The sequence below is a fragment of the Lucilia cuprina genome, chromosome 5, assembly GCF_022045245.1.
Source record: "Lucilia cuprina isolate Lc7/37 chromosome 5, ASM2204524v1, whole genome shotgun sequence".
Taxonomy (NCBI): Eukaryota; Metazoa; Arthropoda; class Insecta; order Diptera; family Calliphoridae; genus Lucilia; species Lucilia cuprina.
The window spans coordinates 2,534,778-2,557,124 of NC_060953.1; the positions used below are offsets into that span (position 1 = coordinate 2,534,778).

The 22,347-nt window shown below is 29.1% G+C and overlaps 3 protein-coding genes across 4 annotated transcripts in view; 1 reads left to right on the plus strand and 2 right to left on the minus strand.

Annotated features, from left to right (window-relative positions):
- Window positions 1-1,095: 1,095 nt before the first annotated feature.
- LOC111680224 (neuronal membrane glycoprotein M6-a) lies at window positions 1,096-18,020 on the minus strand. 2 transcript variants are annotated; one of them, XM_046952139.1, is made up of 5 exons: window positions 17,375-18,020; window positions 2,847-3,006; window positions 2,602-2,761; window positions 2,367-2,511; window positions 1,096-1,416 (listed from the first exon to the last, which is right to left on the minus strand). In XM_046952139.1, exons 1-5 carry the CDS (start codon window positions 17,376-17,378, stop codon window positions 1,139-1,141), a joined length of 747 nt encoding a protein of 248 aa, XP_046808095.1. In that variant the 5' UTR covers window positions 17,379-18,020; the 3' UTR covers window positions 1,096-1,138. The 2 variants fall into 2 exon arrangements, with proteins under 2 accessions (XP_046808095.1, XP_023297618.1); XM_023441850.2 differs by lacking the exon at window positions 17,375-18,020 and adding an exon at window positions 5,659-6,068.
- Window positions 18,021-18,798: 778 nt separating this feature from the next.
- LOC111689943 (protein ORD) overlaps window positions 18,799-22,347 on the plus strand; it is a 57,464-nt gene continuing 53,915 nt past the window's right edge. Inside the window, 6 exon segments of the mRNA XM_046951332.1 lie at window positions 18,799-18,935; window positions 18,996-19,547; window positions 19,550-19,596; window positions 20,450-20,879; window positions 20,949-21,014; window positions 21,077-21,323. Of these exon segments, the coding sequence (XP_046807288.1) occupies window positions 18,921-18,935; window positions 18,996-19,547; window positions 19,550-19,596; window positions 20,450-20,879; window positions 20,949-21,014; window positions 21,077-21,322 (1,356 nt within the window). The 5' untranslated portion in view covers window positions 18,799-18,920 and the 3' untranslated portion in view covers window position 21,323.
- The window catches only part of LOC111680499 (lipoyl synthase, mitochondrial), a 5,174-nt gene continuing 4,323 nt past the window's right edge, over window positions 21,497-22,347 (minus strand). The window contains exons 4-5 of the mRNA XM_046952061.1: window positions 22,131-22,188; window positions 21,497-22,070 (exon numbers count right to left, since the gene is read on the minus strand). Coding sequence (XP_046808017.1) covers window positions 21,536-22,070; window positions 22,131-22,188 — 593 coding nt within the window. The 3' untranslated portion in view covers window positions 21,497-21,535. The remainder of the gene's footprint in view (window positions 22,071-22,130; window positions 22,189-22,347) is intronic.

The following is a 22,347-nucleotide window of genomic DNA, read 5'->3' on the forward strand; positions in this document are numbered from 1 at the left end:
TATAGTCTGGACTATAGTTTAGCTATAGTCTGGACTAAAGTTTGGCTATAGTCTGGACTAATGTTTGGCTATAGGCTGGACTAATGTTTGGCTATAGGTTGGACTATAGTTTGGCTATAGGCTGGACTATAGTTTGGCTATAGGCTGGACTATAGTTTGGCTATAGGCTCGACTATAGTTTGGCTATAGGCTGGACTATCGGTTGGCTATAGGCTGGACTATAGTTTGGCTGTGGGTTGGACTATAGTTTGGCTATAGGCTCGACTATGGTTTGGCTATAGGCTGGACTATTTTATGGCTATAGTCTGGACTATAGTTTGGCTATAGCCTTGACTAAAGTTTGGTTATAGTCTGAAGAAAAGTATGGCTATAGTCTGACCTAAAGTATGCCTATAGTATAGACTAGCTTGGCTATAGTCTGACCTAAAGTATAACTCTAGTGTGGACTATAGCTTGGCTATAGTTAACTACGATTTGAAAGTTTAGCTACAAAATGAAATGCAGTTTAACTATAGTCTATAGCTTTTGGTTAGGCCATAGGTCTTGACAACTTTTTTACAACCTTTTTTTTAAACAAAATATTTAAAACGATTGGCAAATAATGAAAAAAAAGAAAAAAACAAATTGTATTCATGCAAAATTTTATTTTTTTTAAGAAATTTTCTGTAAAATTGCTAAGGACGGAAAAATAGTAAAAATAACTGGAGGGCATTTTATTCATATATAAACAAACAAACAGCTGGAAATTTTATAAAAGAAAAAAATATAAAAATTGATATGTTTTGATTCAAAGTTAAAAGGAAATTGGGTCCTTAAAACTCTTTTTTTTAAAACTAAAGAATAATAAAAACTTTAAAAAAATTAATGAAAAAATGGAATTAAATAAATTTTAACTTAAACTAAACTATATAATAATAACTAACTAAATATAAAACAATGAAATGTAAATGTTTGTTTAAGATGTTCTTTTTCTTTTAGTCTATTTTAAAACAAAAATTATGTTAACTAAAACAACAACTAATACGTAGTTCTAATAAATTTTGTCAATTTTGTTTCTTGTTGTATGTATGTATGTATTTATTGTTCTTCTCTTTGTTTACTTCTCTTTTAGCTCAAAATGAATCTTCTGAAATATGTCCTAGAAACGATCTTTCGATGTGGCGCTATATTCTAGTTCATTGAGATTTTGTATTTCTTGTAATTCTTGGAATTTCTCATGATCTCGTATGTGAGCATAGTTGGCGGACAAACACATTAGATAGTGCACTAGACTGAGTATGACGAGTAGTGTGGCTAGGGTGGCTAAGATGAACATTACTTCGGCATTTTCTACACCATCTTTGCAGAATGCTTTGATTTCGTATTTTTCACATATTTTCATATCTTCCGGTTTGGTGTTGGCGGGAAACATGAAATCTGTAAGTGGATTAAACATAATGTAAATTCTGTTTTATTAGAAATATTTATTTTGTTTAAAGTGGTTTAGTCTGTTATCTGGTCTTAGGTCTCGTATATATTAAAGTCTATTATCTGAACCATTATATGAGCTATAGTTTTTCTATAATCTGGACAATAATTTGACTTTAGTCTGGTCTTCAGTTTGGATAGAGTCTGGTTTATAGTTTGGCTATTGTGCGGACTTTAGTTTGACTACAATCGGAGAAACAGTCTGGCTATAAACTGGTATATAGTTTGACTGCAAAAAATGCTAGAGTCTGGCTATATTGTGAACTATAGTTGGGTTACATTCTGTATTAAAGTTTGACGATAATCAAGGCTACGATCTAGCTATTATCTGGACTATAGTTTGGTTACATTGTGAACTAAAGTTTGACCACAACAAGGCTACTGTCCGGAATTAATTTGGACCATTGCATGGTTACATTCTGTTCTACAGTTTGACTACAATCGAAGCTTCAGTCTGGCTATTATCTGGACTATAGTTTGGTTACATTCTTGACTATAGTTTGGTTACATTCTGGACTATAGTTTGATTACTATCAAGGCTACTGTGTTGCTATAATTTGTACCATTGTTTGGTTACATTCTTTACTATAGTTTGACTATAATAAAGGCTTCAATGTTGTATATTCTGGACTATAGTTTGGGTATATTATGGACTATAATTTGACTACAATCAAAACCTTAGTTTACCTGTAATATGTATGACTATAGTCTTAACTACAATCCGAACTATAGTCCGCACTGTGTATAATTTGTACGTTATATTCTTGATAATTGTCTGGTCTTTAACTGTACTATAGTTTGATCTTTTATCTTTACTATAAACCATAATATAGTTAGGGACTGGTCTCGAATATAATCTTGACCGATCTATTGTCATTAAAAAAAGAAACTCTACTTACGAAATTGTGTTAAATCTATACAACTTAAAGAGCTCTCTACACTTGAGCACATATTCCAGAACATGGTATAGATAAAAGTGCAAATAACCAAAAAACACAAGATAAGGGTCCAAACAAAGTTTAGCAAATACGTTAAACCCATTAGCTAGAAGAAGAAAAACAAAAACAAGAGATTAAAATATATTTAAAGTAAAAAAAAAACTTTCACTATATTTGAAAATTTTATGTCACTTACCACTGCACACGATATACGACCGCCAACACGCGAACGCCATGCTCGATAGACCTTGTAACGAGTCGCTCCAGTTGCCAGAAAACCAACGAATAAAATCATAAAACCTAAAGCAGCCATGGCAGCGGCAATGGTAACAAAAATCATTTGAACTGCTTCAATCCTTTTTTAAGTTAAAAACATAAAAAAATTTAACAGATAATTAAAAGAATGATAACAATTAATGACAGTTTTGTTCTGACACTTACCATATTAAACGCAAATGAAAGACTTGATCTACCATAATAACGGTTAAAGAAGCGCCACGATACATGGTACCACAGAATATACCCACACCTAAGAGACACATTAATGTTGCTATTAGGGTGGCATAGGGTATACGTGCCATACATGACTGACAGCAATCACCTGGAAAGAAATACATAATGATAGTAGTTACAACAACAAGCAATGTCAATATATCTAACAAATATAATAGCAACAATCAATATGTTTAAGTACTTTCAAAGTACAAAGGATTTTTGCAAAATAATTATAGCTAAAAGCTTAATGTGTGTTGGGATTAAAAGGAAATGAATTTGAATAATAATTGCAGGCTACAGGAAACTAGAAAGATAGTATTTAATGTTGTAATTATTAAACAAAAAGTTAATGACTTAAACCATAAAGATAAAGGTCATTGACAGCAAAGTTTTCTCTCTATATACTCTAAGGTTTAAATCAATTCCTCTCCTTAAGTCTTAGCGAGAGTTTCAGTAAACAAGGTTTAATTAAGCAACAGTTTAACTTAAATCAACATTAGCTGTAGTCATTTAAAACTATACCTCATAATAGTTCTAAATTAATTGTACTAATTCTTGACAAATTATCTTTAAATTTTAGTCGCTAACTTGTCTTACAAAAGTTACTTAATAGACACGCTAATTTCTTGCCACATTTCTATAACTCACTGTCGTTTCATATATTTCAAACTATTATACATAAATACATACATACATAAGTACATACATACATTCATATTGCTCCACTCAATTATGTTGACCATTTAATTAACCTCCCCTCTTTTTGTTCTCCTAACATTTTAGGTTAAATGTTCAAATATAACGCTACTTTATCTATACCCACTTCAGAGTAATGAATTCAATTAGTAAGCTAGGAAATAATTAATTAAATTAACCTATTAATTATGTTGAAAATAATGATACGATAATAAGTGACTAAACCTTTTAGAAGTTTTTGAAATTGAAGAAAATAAAGTTGAAATAAAACTGATTAAAACAATATGTTTTGTAAAAAAGGAAATCCTTTTTTTATTAATAAGTTTTAAAGGATTAAGGAAAAAGATTGAAAGCTAAAAAAATAAACTTTTATAACTTAATTAAGTGCAGAGTAAAACTGTAGTTTTTGACCGGGACTACAGACCATAAAGTGGACTAGTTTAAACTATAGACTATAGTCTATTGTTTAGATTTTATACTAAACTATTGTTCCGATTATAGATTAGTCTACACTCCAGATTATGAAAAGTTCTAAACTATAGTTCAGAATATATATTAAACTAAATTACAGACCAGACTCTAGACTAGACTATAGTCACAATATATATAGACAAGGCCAAACTTTAGTCCATATTATAGATAATACCATGTTATGCATATATGTATAGTACAGATAGATATATATAGAACAGTCCAGACAGTAGAGTACAAACTTTACTAGACTAGATTCTGGTCTAGACTCTAGTCTATAGTCCAGGCAAGACAATAATACAGGTTAGATATATAATCATGGCTAGACTAAAATCCACATAAGACTAATCCAAACTATTGATTATTATGGTCTAGACTATAGATTAGTATGGTTCAGACTATGGACAAGTCTGTGGTCTTGACTTGACACTAGCCTGTGATACAAACTACACTTCAGCCTATATACTATAATCCTAACTACAGATAGTATTCCTGATCATAGTTCACTCTATAAACTCATCTATTGTCCAGATTATATACACAACTAGAATCCAGAGAATAAATTCACCTAGAGTCAGATTATAAACTAGACTACAGTCCCCATTATAGACTCTAGTCCAGATTATAGACTTGACTATAGTCCAGACTATAGACTCGACTATAGTTCAAATATAAACTAGACCAGAGTCCAGATTATACACTAGACTAGATTATAATCCAGAATATATACTCGCCTATAGTCCAGACTTTACACTCGACTATAGTCAAAATATAGACAAGACTAGAGTCCATATCTTGACTATAATCTCGCCTATAGTCTATTGATTCTATTATAGTTCAGACACGACTATATACCAAATATAGACTAGACTAGAGTCTAGATTATAGACTGGACTAGAGTTCAGATTATAGACTAGACTATAATCCTTTAGACTTTATTATAGGTCAGACTATAGACTCGCCTATAGTCCAGACTATTGATTCGACTATAGTCCAAACTATTGACTCCTATGTAGTCCAGACCCTAGACTCGACATTTGACATAATTTTCTATTTAAAAGTACCAAAGTGTTCGATTTATTTTCTTTCAAAATATCGAGTGTTAAAACAATTTAAAGAGAGAGAGAGAGAGAGAGAGTAGAATAAAACGTTATTTTGAAAATAACATCAAACTATGATAAGATAACGAAAAGGGTTGCTAGTCTTACTGTTTGTAATACAATTTCGATAATATCAGTCATCAGCTTTTAAAATATTGCACTAAATGACTAAATACAGTAAATGATAATTTCGAAATTAAAAAAAAAACTTTAAATAATTTTTATAAATTAATAAAAATTGAACAGAAAAGAAAATTATAATAAAATTTGTAAGAATTTGTTATGTTTTAAAAGTTTTCTTATACACTGTAAAAGTAATACTATCACAAAATTAGGTCACTTAGTAGCTTTTGAAAGTAGGCAAGTTGAAAGCAGGTAAAACAGGTGCATATTCTAAATGGAATCATAGAAAAATTGTGACAAAGAACACAAAAACTACTTTCAAGTAACTAAAGTGCCAAAAATTTAAACAAATTTAAAATTAATACTACCTTCACTACCATCACGTTCTGTATAACGATCGAGTGATTGATCCGAACGATAGGTGGGTCTGCGTCGATTATTATTATAGGGATTATTATTGTAGGCCCTTGTTAGAACACCATCATCTTCAAAATTTGTCTCCAAGAGAATTTCCTCACGAGGATCTCTAACACGATCGCGATTATTAGGGCCGGGTAAAGGCATTTTATTTAATTTTTTATGTTTCTTATTTTTTGGTCAAACTATAAAAAAATCTACATAAAGAAATCGTTTGTTATTTAGACTTTTTGTTATTATTATTAACGTGCTACTAGTAGTGATTCATGTTTTTTTAATTCATGAATGAGTTTTTCAATTTTATAACAAATTGTTTTTATTTTACTTAATGCTCCCCTCTCTTTGGTGATTAATAATATTAAGTGAATAATATCGTTGAGGGTTTTTTAGCGCTTCGTTTACAAATTAATACTAAAATTGTAGATTTAAATTTAGTTTTCAAATACTTTAATTTGAATTGTATTAAAGAAAAAAATTCTGTCTCTCTCTCATTATGCTCAAATAAACAAATTTGTTTTTATCTTATCTTTATATTATTCTCTTATTTAATAAAAATATTAGTTTTGTATAGAGAGTAAGAGTTTTAACCCTTGATTGGCTAGAGTGATTAATACCGTTTGTTTGGGTGTTAAATAGGGTTTACTTAATAGGTATTCCGAGGACAAATGTAGCCCAATATAGCCCAGTCTACACTAGACTATAGTGTTTAGTCTGGACTATAATCTAGTCTTTAGTTTGGACTATAATGGATTGCAATCCAGTCTTTAGTCTCCACTTTAATCTAGTCTATAGTCTGAACTATAGTCTGTAGTGTAGACTATAGTCTATAGTCTGTGCTATAGTCCATATTCTGGACTATAAGCTATATAGTCCAGACTATAGTCTAGTCTATAGTCTGGACTATAGTCTAGTCTATAGTCCAGACTATAGACTAGACTATAGTCTGGACTATAGTCTAGTCTATAGTTTGGACTATAGTCTAGTCTATAGTTTGGACTATAGTCTAGTCTATAGTTTGGACTATAGTCTAGTCTATAGTCTGGACTATAGTCTAGTCTATAGTCTGGACTATAGTCTAGTCTATAGTCTAATCTATAGTTTGGACTATAGTCTAGTCTATAGTCTGGACTATAGTCTAGTCTATAGTTTGGACTATAGTCTAGTCTGTAGTCTAATCTATAGTCTAGTCTATAGTCTGGACTATAGTCTAGTCTATAGTCTGGACTATAGTCTAGTCTATAGTCTGGACTACAGTCTAGTCTATAGTCTGAACTATAGTCTAGTCTATAGTCTGGAATATAGTCTATTCTATAGTCTGGACTATAGTCTAGTCTATTGTCTGTACTATAGTCTAGTGTATAGTCTGGACTATAGTCTAGTCTATAGTCTGGGTTATAGTATTGTATATAGTATACTCTTGTATATTTTACATTGTATGTGCTATAGTCTATAATGTAATCTTAAAGCTAAATGTTCTTTCTATATAAAATTTATTACAAAATTAATTTAATAAATTTTTTTCTTTAATAATCTTTTTTATGCTGTTTACACATACAAAAAATTACTTTATTATCTTTAAAGAATTATTATAAATATAATTACTTTTTTCATACGACAAATTTCTCAACAAACTTGTAACAAAAATCTTTCTGAAAACTTTTCTTTCTGACAAAATTCTTGCTAAAAACCAACATGAAATTCTTTTGCTGAATAATTTAATCTTTCTTTTTTCCCAAAGCATAAAGTTTATTAAAATTTACTTAAACTTTTGCATATAATTATTTTTTATTACATTTATTTTCTTATTTTTATGTTACAACGCCTCCTCCATAAAAAAAGGAAACGAGAAAAAAAAAACAAAATTATCTGCTTTAAAAATTATTCATGTAGTAATTTCACAACTTCAAACTTAAGTAAATGTAATTCTGTTTGCATTTTACAGTTTTTGCAAAAAAAAATTTAGTTTCACATCTCTAAAATGTACTTTATATAAAAGGAATAAAATCCTTTTTTTTCGCCCACAAAACGCAATTAAAAAAGTGTTATAAAGAGGATTATTCATCTTGTAAGGAGGCACACTAACATGAGAGACATATGAAGAAACAAGAAGCAAATAGAAAAACCCATTAGTTTTGCACATGATAAACTGCTAAAGCCTAATTATAAGTTTAAAGAAATGCTTGGAATGACATAAATACTCGTAAATGTGAATTGTTTTTTGAAAAAAGACATTTAAAAATGTATAAAATACAAGATAAAGTGAATATTATTATGCTTACTTCGAAGAGGAGGGTGGGAGAAATAAATAGTTGCTACACTTAAAGAAAAAAAGTCTGATGTATAGACCAAACCATAATAAAACAATAATGGTTATATCATGGACCAAACTATTGTCAAGACTATAATCCTTAAATATGTCTGATAAATAGCTCAATTTAATGTGAAGGCTATTGTCTAGTCTATAGTCTAGTCTATAGACTATTCATTAGTCTAGTCTATAGCCTATCTATAGTCTAGTCTATAGTATAGTCTATAGTCTAGTCTATAATATAGTCTACAGTTTTGTTTATAGTCTAGTCTATAGTGTAGTCTTGTCTATAGTATAGTCTATAGTTTTGTTTATAGTATAGTCTATAGTTTTGTTTATAGTCTAGTCTATAGTCCAGTCGATAGTCGAGTCTATAGTCTAGTCTATAGTCTAGTCTATAGTCTAGTCTATAGTCTAGTCTATAGTCGAGTCTATAGTCTAGTCTATAGTCTAGTCTATAGTCTAGTCTATAGTCTAGTCTATAGTCTAGTCTATAGTCTAGTCTATAGTCTAGTCTATAGTCTAGTCTATAGTCTAGTCTATAGTCTAGTCTATAGTCTAGTCTATAGTCTAGTCTATAGTCTAGTCTATAGTCTAGTCTATAGTCTAGTCTATAGTCTAGTCTATAGTCTAGTCTATAGTCTAGTCTATAGTCTAGTCTATAGTCTAGTCTATAGTCTAGTCTATAGTCTAGTCTATAGTCTAGTCTATAGTCTAGTCTATAGTCTAGTCTATAGTCTAGTCTATAGTCTAGTCTATAGTCTAGTCTATAGTCTAGTCTATAGTCTAGTCTATAGTCTAGTCTATAGTCTAGTCTATAGTCTAGTCTATAGTCTAGTCTATAGTCTAGTCTATGGTGTAGTCTATGGTCTAGTCTATGGTCTAGTCTATAGCCTAGTCTATAGCCTAGTCTATAGCCTAGTCTATAGTCTAGTCTATAGCCTAGTCTATAGTCTTGTCTGTAGTCTAGTTCATAGTCTAGTTTATAGTCTAAGCTATAGTTCAGTTTATAGTCTTCTTTATAGTCCAGTCCATAGTCTAGTTTATAATCTAATCTATAGTTCAGTCTATAGTCCTAGTCTATAGTGTACTTTAAAGCTTGGACTACAGCCTAATGAATGAAATAGTCTAAACTTTGATCTTATTTTAGTTTATTTCTCTATGTGCATAATTTCATAACAGTTATATATTGTTTACAGTTGAAATGACACATAATGATGCTTGCTGCTGTTGTTGTTGTTGTTGTTGTTATGTAGTAGAAAATATTATTTACTTTATTTATGATGATAATAAAAACCACTATATTTCGCAATATTTTAACATTATAGTACAATACTGCTCCCCGAATATATAGAAGAATACTGCATCATAGCAACTTCTTCAAGTTTTTAATGGAACCTTTTATTTCTATACAACAGTAACAAAAACAAAAAAGAAAAACAAGAAGTAATTTAGTAAAATTTTCAAACACTAATACATATAACACTTTGTCTAGAATGGTTAAGGGTACGATTGGTCTGACAGTTTTGGGAATTAACAACAAGTATAAGTTTATGTATGTATGTTTTAATGATAGTCTTAATATGCTTTTCAGTTCAACTAAGTTTAGAACGTTTAAGTTTTATGTTAATTTTTAAAGTCATACTGTGTTTACACTAACAACAAACAGTTGGCAAATTCCCAGGCTAGAGAGTTAAGGCAAGAATGCGGCTAGTGTATACTAGGTTTGAAGTCCTTTTTTTTGAGTTATGACATACTCTTACATTCGTTCATTGAGTCAGTAATTATCCTGCTTTTAACTAAGTATCTATTTATGTTCTATGTATAAATGCGTATTATGTTGAACTGTAGTTTGTTTACTCTATCCAGTAATTTGACGCCTAAGTTTCCTTAAAACCCCATTTAGTTAGACCCCATACAACAATGCGACATTGACAAAGAACTTTTCGCATATAGAGCCAAAGTATGAGAAGCATCATAACAGGGGCATGGAACTAAGCCAAAAGGAATCATATACATATATCTTTTGTTTTCTCATGACACTGTACGAGTAAATCAACAACAATACAAACAAAATAACAGCAGCAACAACAACAAAAAAGTTCATCTTTTATAATGACTTGTATTTAACCATCCTGCTGTTTCATTTCAGCTCATTTTGCAGTTGTCATTTATAACATGTGCCAGAGGATTTCAATTAATTCCAAAAACCAACAACTAAAATCTTAGTTCTAGTTGCTACTTATTTACTGGCTGGATACTTTTAGCAACTATAGAAGCAGCATTTAAAGCAAATGTTTTTGTTTGTATGGAATGAAGGAAAAAAAAACCCTTAGGCTTAAATTGCTTATTTAAATTATTTGTAATGCTGGAGATTTGAAAAGCAATTAGATTTTTAAATTGAGATTTTCTTGATTTAAATTTGATGTAATGAATTTAAATGTTTTTAATAAGTATTAAGAAGCAGCAGCTGGAAATTTAAATTTTGTTTATTTAGTTAAAGGCAGGATAATAAGGGATGCCACCCCGTTGTTATTTTTTTTAAATTGACATAAAATATTTAATAAACAACATTTAGAGAGCAAAATTATGAAAATTTACTAATTTTTAAGAAGTTTGAACTTAATTTCGAAAATTCGAACTTAATTTCGAATTAAATTTTTTACCTAAATATTACAAAAAATGTTATCAATAATAAATTTTTTAAACATTTTAGGCATAATTATAAAATTTTACAAATTTTGAGAATTTCGAAAATTCGAACTTAATTTCGAATTGAATTTTTTTCTAAAAATTACACAAAATATTCTCTATGATGAGTATTTTAAACATTTTAAGCAAAATTATCAAATTTTACAAATTTTCAAGATGGTCGAAAATTCGAACTTAATTTCGAATTTGAAATTTTTTATGAAATTTGAGTAAAACTTTCAAAATATCTAGAAATTAAGTAGTTTCAACATATTTCTATAAAAATTACAAATTTTTACTTATTTTTTGAAAGTTCGAAAATTCGAACATAACTTTAAATCATTTTTTTATATAAAAATCATGTAAAATTATTAAAATATTCAATTACTTCTTATGATTAAGCAAAATTTAAACATTTTGAACTAAATTAAAAACAATTTTTGAAAGTTCAAAAATTCGAACTTAATTTCGAATTTAGTTTTTAACCTAAAAATCTTGAAAAATTGTTTAAATAAACGGGTTTTATTTAAATTTAACCAAAAATGTTAAATTTTAAGCCTTTTTTCGTAAGTTCGAAAATTCGAACTTAATTTCGTTTAAGATGTAATGCATAAATATTTTGTATAATTTATAAATTTAAGGTTTGAGGTTTATTTTATGTCAAAATATATGTTTTTAGAAATTTTTAGTAAAGTTCGAAAATTCGAATTTAATTTCGAAATTACTTTTTTTTCTAAAAAATGCCATTCAAATGTGAATTTTGCTTTTTTTTATATAAAATCTATCATATTTTAGACATTTTCTTGAAGTTTGAAAATTTGTAGTAAATTTCGAAAATTCGAATTTAATTTCGAATTAAATTCTTTATTTCCAAAATTTGAAAAATTTAAGTTTTCACTTAGATTTTATTAAAAACTATTAAAATTTCTAAACATTTTAGTTAAATTTCGAAAATTTAAACTTAATTTCGAAAATTCGAACTTAGTTTCGAAAATTCGCATATAATTTCGTAATTAATTTTCTAGCTCCTGAATGTCAAAAATGAACGATTTTAATAAAAACAATCAAATTTCTAATATTTTAGTTAAATTTCCAAAATTAAAAATTAATTTCGAAAATTCGAACTAAATTTTAAAAATTCGAATTTAATTTTGTAATTAATTTTTTACCTCGAGAATGTTTAAAAATATAACATTTTGCTTCCCATTTCAATAAAAACTATATAATTTTGAATGTTTTTATGAAATTCGAAAATTCGAACTTAATTTCGAAATTGATTTTTTTTTCATTAAAAACGCGAAAAATTGTCTTAAACTTGAGTGTCTTATTAATTTAAACAAAATTATGAAATTTTTTATAATTTTCGGAATATTCGAAAATTAGAACTTAATTTCGAAATTAATTTTTTTATCAAAAAAAAAATGTCAAAAATTTAAGTTTTTATTTAGATTTTAATAAAAACAATAAAATATCTAATATTTTAATTAAATTTCTAAAATTTAAACTTAATTTTGAAAACTTGAACGTAATTTCGAAAATTCGAATTTAATTTTAAAAATTCGTATTTAATTTTGAAAATTCGTATTTAATTTTGAAAATTCGATTTTAATTAATTTTCTAGCTCCAGAATGTCAAAAATATGATATTTTGTTTCCTTTTAATAGAAACTATATAATTTTGAATGTTTATGAAATTCGAACTTAATTTCGAAATTGAATTTTGTTCATTAAAAACGCGAAAAATTTCTTAAACTTGAGTGTCTTAATTAATTTAAGCAAAATTATGAAATTTTAATCCATTTTCGGAATGTTCGAAAATTCGAACTTAAATTCGAAATTAATTTTTTTATCAAAAAAATTGTCAAAAAGCTAAGTTTTTATTTAGATTTTAATAAAAACAATAAAATGTCTAATATTTTGGTTAAATTTCGAAAATTTAAACTTAATTTTGAAAATTTGTACATAATTTCGAAAATTCGAAATTAATCTTGAAAATTCGAATTTAATTTTTTAATTAATTTTCTAGCTCCAGAATGACAAAAATATGATATTTTGCTTTAGAAACTATATAAATTTGAATGTTTTTATGAAATTCGAAAATTCGAATTTAATTTCGAAATTGATTTTTGTTCATTAAAAACGTGAAAAATTGTCTTTAACTTGAGTGTCTTACTTAATTTAAGCTAAATTATGAAATTTTTTATCATTTTCGAAATGTTCGAAAATTCGAACTTAAATTCGAAATTAATTTTTTTTATCAAAAAAAAAAAAAAAAATATCAAAAAATTTACTTTGTTTTTCTCTTTTAATAAAAACTTGAATTTTTAATAAAAATTTGAACTTTTCAAAATTTTTTGAAGTTCGAAAATTTAAACTTAATTTCGAAAATTCAAACTTAATTTCGGATTTTCGATTTTAAAAATTCTAAAATAATTTTTTATCACAAAAATGTCTTAAATATGGCTTGAGCTTTTCTTTTACTTAAATCTATAAAATTTTGCACATTTCGAAAAAGTTTTGGCTTCAAATTTTCCCCTAAAACCCTAAAAATAGTAAATTTAAGTTTTCGAGGAGAAAAAAAAAAACTTTTATTTAACTTTTAAATCCCCAAAACGTTTTCAAACTTAACATACGAGTAGGTACTAAATCAAATTTCCACAGAACATAAAAATCATTGATAAAAACTGCTTGAAATACATAAAAATTCAAACAAAGTGATTTTTTATAATTTGATGACTTTCCTGGCAAAATAAAAACACAAAATTTATATAGAAAATATCAAAAAAGAAAAAAATCAGTTGAAAAAGAAAGAAATCTCATACAAAAGCTTCAACCAAATGGAAATGTAACTTTTCAACAAACAATATTGGCCTAATACGAGCACAATGTTCAAAAAACATAAAGATAATCCAGCAGAATTTTCTACTCTTCCCACTCCTTGTTTATAATGTATTTACAACTCGTTGTTTAAAGAGGGAAGTGAAGTGTTATTTTTATGGGGGGAAAGAGGTTGTTAGTTAGTGTGGGTGCGGAAAAAGTTTTTCCTTTTTTTCCCAAAAAAAAAGAAATGAAATAATCATAGAAAACAAGAAAAGTTGTACATAAATATTCAAAGTTAGTAGTGGATTCTTTACTTTTTGTTGTTGTTGTTGTTGATAATGTGTAGTATATAGTATATTGTTATTATTCGGTTTGTGTCCGTTTATTCAATCCAATCCAATTGAAATGAATTTGCCCTAGAGGCATAAAACTGAAATTGTTGTAAGGAGCTGCAACAACATACATATACTACGCATAAATACATAGGGAAAATGAGTAGACTTTGTTCACATTCTAATATATATAAATATTTAAATTTTTGGCTAACAAGTTTTCGTAGCATTCAACTGTTTTACAAATTCCCCTCTTCTAAAGGGGGAAGACAAGGAAATTCATGTTGATTATGAAAGGAAGTAAGCAAGTAAATACTTGTACATATAGATATAAAATATTTGTCTGTCTGTCTGTCTGTCTGTCTCTCTGTTCGTCTCCATTGTGTGGTTGTTACTGATGAAATACTTCAATAACAATAAAATGGATTAAAAGTGGAAGTTATAGCAGTGGCAGTTATATCGAAAAAAACCCTCTAAATATTTGCCCAGTAAAGCCACAAAAAAATACATATTTATTTTAGTAGGTTAGAGGCAGAAATTTTTTTATTTAAGGGAGTTTTTTTAAAATTGATTCAATTTTAAATTTATTTTTATGTCTTTGTGGGTAAGCAAAAATTAATAGATTTTTAATAGAAAATAATGTGAGTGAGTTGTGGTTTTTAAATAAATATTGTTAAATTAAGCGGTGATTATCCCAACATATGGGAGAATTGCTGGCAAAATAATGGAATTTTCAATCAATGATGAATGAAAATTACATTTTCCTATGATTTAGTTTAATAAATTATGCAAAATGAACTGGGACAGTTCTTGTTTAGTTCAATTCTTATTCAGTTCTAGTTCAGTTCTAGTTCAGTTGTAGTTCAGTTGTAGTTCAGTTGTAGTTCAGTTGTAGTTCAGTTGTAGTTCAGTTCTAGTTCAGTTCTAGTTCAGTTCTAGTTCAGTTCTAGTTCAGTTCTAGTTCAGTTATAGTTCAGTTCTAGTTCAGTTCTAGTTCAGTTCTAGTTCAGTTCTAGTTCAGTTCTAGTTCAGTTCTAGTTCAGTTCTAGTTCAGTTCTAGTTCAGTTCTAGTTCAGTTCTAGTTCAGTTCTAGTTCAGTTCTAGTTCAGTTCTAGTTCAGTTCTAGTTCAGTTCTAGTTCAGTTCTAGTTCAGTTCTAGTTCAGTTCTAGTTCAGTTCTAGTTCAGTTCTAGTTCAGTTCTAGTTCAGTTCTAGTTCAGTTCTAGTTCAGTTCTAGTTCAGTTCTAGTTCAGTTCTAGTTCAGTTCTAGTTCAGTTCTAGGTTAGTTCTAGTTCAGTTCTAGTTCAGTTCTAGTTCAGTTCTAGTTCAGTTCTAGTTCAGTTCTAGTTCAGTTCTAGTTCAGTTCTAGTTCAGTTCTAGTTCAGTTCTAGTTCAGTTCTAGTTCAGTTCTAGTTCTAGTTCAGTTCTAGTTCAGTTCTAGTTCAGTTCTAGTTCAGTTCTAGTTCAGTTCTAGTTCAGTTCTAGTTCAGTTCTAGTTCAGTTCTAGTTCAGTTCTAGTTCAGTTCTAGTTCAGTTCTAGTTCAGTTCTAGTTCAGTTCTAGTTCAGTTCTAGTTCAGTTCTAGTTCAGTTCTAGTTCAGTTCTAGTTCAGTTCTAGTTCAGTTCTAGTTCAGTTCTAGTTCAGTTCTAGTTCAGTTCTAGTTCAGTTCTAGTTCAGTTCTAGTTCAGTTCTAGTTCAGTTCTAGTTCAGTTCTAGTTCAGTTCTAGTTCAGTTCTAGTTCAGTTCTAGTTCAGTTCTAGTTCAGTTCTAGTTCATTTCTAGTTCAGTTCTAGTTCATTTCTAGTTCAGTTCTAGTTCTATTTCAGTTCTAGTTCTATTTCAGTTCTAGTTCAGTTCTAGTTCAGTTCTAGTTCAGTTCTAGTTCAGTTCTAGTTCAGTTCTAGTTCAGTTCTAGTTCAGTTCTAGTTCAGTTCTAGTTCGGTTCTAGTTCAGTTCTAGTTCAGTTCTAGTTCAGTTCTAGTTCAGTTCTAGTTCAGTTCTAGTTCAGTTCTAGTTCAGTTCTAGTTCAGTTCTAGTTCAGTTCTAGTTCAGTTCTAGTTCAGTTCTAGTTCAGTTCTAGTTCAGTTCTAGTTCAGTTCTAGTTCAGTTCTAGTTCAGTTCTAGTTCAGTTCTAGTTCAGTTCTAGTTCAGTTCTAGTTCAGTTCTACTTCAGTTCTAGTTCAGTTCTAGTTCAGTTCTAGTTCAGTTCTACTTCAGTTTTACTTCAGTTCTAGTTCAGTTCTAGGTCAGTTCTACTTCAGTTCTAGTTCAGTTCTAGTTCAGTTCTAGTTCAGTTCTAGTTCAGTTCTAGTTCAATTCTTATTCAGTTCTAGTTCAGTTCTAGTTCAGTTCTAGTTCAGTTCTAGTTCAGTTCTAGTTCAGTTCTAGTTCAGTTCTAGGTTAGTTCTAGTTCAGTTCTAGTTCAGTTCTAGTTCAGTTCTAGTTCAGTTCTAGTTCAGTTCTAGTTCAGTTCTAGTTCAGTTCTAGTTCTAGTTCTAGTTCTAGTTCAGTTCTAGTTCAGTTCTAGTTCAGTTCTAGTTCAGTTCTAGTTCAGTTCTAGTTCAGTTCTAGTTCAGTTCTAGTTCGGTTCTAGTTCAGTTCTAGTTCAGTTCTAGTTCAGTTCTAGTTCAGTTCTAGTTCAGTTCTAGTTCAGTTCTAGTTCAGTTCTAGTTCAGTTCTAGTTCAGTTCTAGTTCAGTTCTAGTTCAGTTCTAGTTCAGTTCTAGTTCAGTTCTAGTTCAGTTCTAGTTCAGTTCTACTTCAGTTCTAGTTCAGTTCTAGTTCAGTTCTAGTTCAGTTCTACTTCAGTTTTACTTCAGTTCTAGTTCAGTTCTAGGTCAGTTCTACTTCAGTTCTAGTTCAGTTCTATTTCTATTCTAGTTCTGTTCTACTTTATTCCTAGTTCACATCTAGTTCAGTCTAAAATCATTTAAATAATGCATTTTTTTATCAACATCAGACTTAAACGAGTTTTTTTCTATTAATTGCTTACATTTATTTCTCTCAGTGTAATTCAATTAGTCTTGCTAACAGTTGCTTTTGTTTAGTGTGCTCCACTAAATGTCAAAAGAAAAAAAGAGTAAATACAGTAAATACGATACAAGAGTAAAATTTGTCTGTCTGTCCTTTTACTGCAGCAAGTAAAATCCGTTAGCAAAAAAAAACAACAACAAACAGTTTGTAATAAATAAATATGAACGGAAATGAAGGAAAAAATCTAGATCTTTATACAATTCCTTTTCATTCTCCTAAAAAGCAACATTATTATATTTTTAATGAACTTTTATTTACAGGAAATTTAATTGTTACAAGATGGCGCGTTTTATATATTGAGACCCAGCTAATAGCAGACAATTAAAGGAACAGACAGACAAAGGAACAAACAACAACAAAAAAAACTAAACTGAAGTAAATGGAGTAGAAATACATAACAATGAAAGGAAATTACTATAATAAAAAAGTTAGTTATAGTTTAACTAATATACGAAATAAAGATGTAATAAAGTTAATAATGCTTACCCATGTTTATAAATGATATTAAAGCCGAGTTGTTGTATAAAGAAATCAAATCTTTAATATAAACTTAGTTTCGTAGTGGAGGGCCTGGTTTTAAGTATTGATAAGTTTAATGACGTAAATGTTAAAAAACATATTTCTAGCCAAATGGAGTCGAATACAAAAGCCACACAAAAGCAAAAGAAGTTGGCTAAGGCGAACTTGTTTTTTATTATTTTTGTTGCTTAATTCTTTTTCTTACACTTTATTTCATTTAAGCTTTCATGTGATTCTTTTTTTTACTTTATTTTTTTTTGTTATGGTAGTTGTTGTATTTTGTTTTAGTATGTGTATAAATATGTTAATTAAGCTGGGTTTGGTTTTCTTAAGAGATTATTTTATTTTTTTAAAACATTTTTGTTAAATTTCTTTTAAACACTTTTCAGATTACACCTTTAGCATTTTAAACGATAATTCAGAGCTAAGAAGCCAACAATAATTATAACTTGTACGAACTTAGTAAATGAAAACGCAGCCTATATGAATGAAATGCAATTTAAAATATAAATTACTACGCGTAAGCAGAATTAATCAAAAATAAAACGTTCCGTCTCCAATTGGAAGTTAGAAAAAACAACCACCATCAAACTTTGTTACCAGTAAACTAAAAGTGGCATTTTTACTACAATTTCCTTCAACTGTAGAAATACACGTACAAAAAAAATAGAAGAAGAAACCACTACAAAAGAGTTGCATTGTTACAATAACAACAACGGAAAATACTATAAAGAAAAAACATAAACAAAGCATTTAATATAGTTGTCTCTTTTTAATCATAATTAAAAGCATATCTGAACTACCCTGTTTAAAAGCAAAACAACTCTGTTTAGTGTTGCCACTGTAGCAGTTGAAAAAGATACGAAAACGTTACAAATGAAATATTTCAATATATTACAACAATTTATGAAAGTTTATAACTTTTGTTTTTGTTTATTGTAGAACATATATATTTACAAGAAATTGTTTTAAAATTATTAAATATTTCTCTATAAATTATAAAAATATTTAATTTAGTTTTAGAATTTATTAATTAAATTAAAATTTTCTAATAATTTAAAATCCGGTCTACACAGAAAACAAGAAATCAAAAGCTTTGTAAGAAGAAATCAAAAGCATTTGGCAAGAAAATATTTTCTTATATTAAAAACAAAATTTATATCTTATATATCATAAAAACTTTACAAATAACTTATAAATCTCATTTCCAAAAGTTTTTGTTCCAAAAAGTCCACCAAAATAACATTTTTTTTACAAAATGTATTAAATTTTCTAAATAAATAGCAAACTACCGTTATTTCCATTAACATTCCTTAAACTATATGAATCATCCTATTGTTTTTCTCATTTTTAACTAAAATGACATTTCTTCCAATTTGTTTACATGTCAAATAAGAAAAAAACTTTTTAGCGGAAATTTGAGCTTGTTCTTGCAATTTTCCTCAGTCTTCGCGGTTAATTTAGTGGCGTTGGTTCGGTTCGTTTTTTTATTCTATTAAAATTTTTAAGAAAAATGTATATTACAGAGGTAAATTGTTTAATTTTTATTAAATTATTCAATAAAATATCTTCTAAATATTCTTCACAGTTAGAAATTTGTAATATTAGTGAATGTAAGCATGCTCTTTTAAAATTTCCTCCAAATTCACAAAAGTCTCCTTTATACCTGGTGCACTCAACCGAGAAATGTGAAATAATTTCATTAGCCTTGCAATTGATTTGTGGCTCAAAGTATAGTCGTGCCTCTGCCCTGCATGAAATTCGTCATAAAATCTCTAATGGCAAAGTAAGGCTCACTTTCAATTTGCTGAAAACTACACCGGAGCAGTCAACTGCTGAAAGTTCGCAGCTTCAGGATCATAGTAGCGACAGTGATGTTCCCTGTACTTCCCGACAAGCTCGACAAAGACTTGAACGTCGTTTGGAGCGACGACGGCAAAGAGATATGCAGCAGAGCTCTTTGGTTATCAATGCCTGTCGAGATTTTACTTTAAATCCAGATCTTATACTATATTCGATCGATGGAGCAGCGCCTTTGGAATGTTCGGTTTTAGTTTTCCAAATACGTTTTTTCACCTGTACCGATCTTATATTTCCCCGTTTAATGGATGTCAGCCATGGCGAGTATTGCAATGGCGGTGGTGGCTGGATTTGTTGTCTATGGAGTTTGTTGATAAGGGGAGGGATGGGTAAGTCTAGCATGTTTTTAAAATTTTAAATTCTAGCTTCAATTTTAATTCTTATTAGACTTACTTATCAAATAAGAAACCCATTTAGCGAGGACACTGTTTAAAAAAAAAATATCTTTGAGAAAGTCTTTCAAATAAGAAAACTAGAACTGAACTAGAACTGAACTAGAACTGAACTAGAACTGAACTAGAACTGAACTAGAACTGAACTAGAACTGAACTAGAACTGAACTAGAACTGAACTAGAACTGAACTAGAACTGAACTAGAACTGAACTACAACTGAACTAGAACTGAACTAGAACTGAACTAGAACTGAACTAGAACTGAACTAGAACTGAACTAGAACTGAACTAGAACTGAACTAGAACTGAACTAGAACTGAACTAGAACTGAACTAGAACTGAACTAGAACTGAACTAGAACTGAACTAGAACTGAACTAGAACTGAACTAGAACTGAACCAGAACTGAACTAGAACTGAACTAGAACTGAACTAGAACTGAACTAGAACTGAACTAGAACTGAACTAGAACTGAACTAGAACTGAACTAGAACTGAACTAGAACTGAACTAGAACTGAACTAGAACTGAACTAGAACTGAACTAGAAACTGAACTAGAACTGAACTAGAACTGAACTAAAACTGAACTAGAACTGAACTAGAACTGAACTAGAACTGAACTAGAACTGAACTAGAACTGAACTAAAACTGAACTTAAAATGAACTTGAACTGAACTGAACTAGAACTAGAAAGTTCCAATAAGAAAAGTGTCTTCGCTAGATAGTTATTACAGAAATATCAGAAGCGAAAACAAATTTAAATCTTTAATTGAATGTTTTTTCTTTCTAGCAACAAACTTCTCAAAAAATTTTCCAAACTTTATGCCAAAGGAAATGTCTATCCCAACGACTTACTCTGTCAGCTGACTACCTCTGTTCTTACGGCGCGCAATTATTTGAACAATTCCCGTTTATCTCATCTGTTAAATATTTTCAATGACATTCGTTGGGTTTTCGAGTACATAACCTGTTCGGAATATACCGTTTGGTTTCTGCTGCCTTCGCTTTTTGGCAATTTAAAAGATATTAAAGAAATTACAACAGAAAATATAAATTTTGATTTAATGAAAACTGAAATACAATTAAAAAGTGGAAGTGCTAATGCAGTTCCTTGGCTAGAAACAGAGAAACATGTACAAGAACTGTTTTTGGTGGCGGTACAGGTGGCATTTGGTTATCATTGTCAGCAGAATATTATTTATTTGCATAGTTTGAATTATGTAGGTTTTAGATGTTCTTAACTTTAGTTGTAAAGTTTGAATTACTGAACATTTTGTTTGAAATTTCAGCTAGAGAGGCATCAAAGTTTTGAGTTTTTGAATTACGCTTTATTGCAGTCTTCTGGTGGTAGACAGGTTAGTGTTTTTAGGGTTTTTAATGGTTTTTATATGATTTAAGTATAATTTTCTTTTTTCAGTTATTTGTTGAGAAAAACTATTTCCAGCGTATTTTTAATATTTGTGATAAATTGAATATTTGTTGTGTTTTGGAATACGCCGGCAGTTTGCCTTTCTATCCTAGCCAGTGTTTTGTTATTTTTTGTAATTGGCTAAATAACTCCCAAGAATGGCAGATATATGTTAAAGATTTATCGCACAATCAAGATTCAAGTTCCACAAGAGTTCAGAAATTTCTACAGCAGCTTAATGCAACAATAAAATAAGGTATTTATAAAGCATGTATTTTTTATTAAATTTTTTTTAGTCACACGAATTTTTATTGAAAACTAAAAGCTTAAATTATTTAATTATCAATTTTTAAACTGTTATTTGCAAATTTGTTATTACATCTTTTAGATTGCACTTCATTTGTCTATATTTGTTTCGTTAATAAGCTGATTTTTAAATTATTCTAAATCTATTATATTTTCGATCTATTATTGTTGAGTTTTCTTCAATTCTTCTTCTTCTCTGGCCTTGCGATTTTTCAATATACTTGTTATTAAGAATTCACCAGCTTTGTATGAACTTCTCACCAAAGGACCACTGGCGGTATAAAGGAACCCCATTTCATTACCTCTTTCCTCCCAATGTTTGAATTTTTCTGGGGTAACATATTCGATTACTTTCAAATGTTTCTTGGTAGGTTGCATATATTGTCCCAAAGTTAAGCATTCCACATCAGCATCTCTTAAATCTTGCATTGTCTGTTCGACTTCAGCATCTGTTTCACCCAAACCCAACATTATAGAAGATTTAGTTATTATTTTAGGATTAAAACTTTTGGCTTCTTTGAGTACTTTAAGGGTTTGTCGGTAATGGGCACGTCTGTCCCTTACGAAGGGGGTTAACTTCTCTACCGTTTCAATATTGTGGGCATAGACATCTAGGCCGGAGGTGGCTATAGTTTTAACACATTCTAAATCGCCACGGAAATCAGGCACCAAACATTCGACAAAGATATTGGGATTGCTAAAAGGAAAATGTGTTATTAAATAACTCTGCATTTTATGGGTTAAACATCCATCTTACCGCTTTTTTATTTCCTTGACAGTTTCAGCAATATGTTTTGAACCACCATCGGGTAAATCTGTAATAAATTAATAATAAAAATTAAATATTTAAAAAACAAATAAATAGTCGAGAACTGAACTAGAACTGAACTAGAACTGAACTAGAGCTGAACTAGAACTGAACTAGAACTGAACTAGAACTGAACTAGAACTGAACTAGAACTGAACTAGAACTG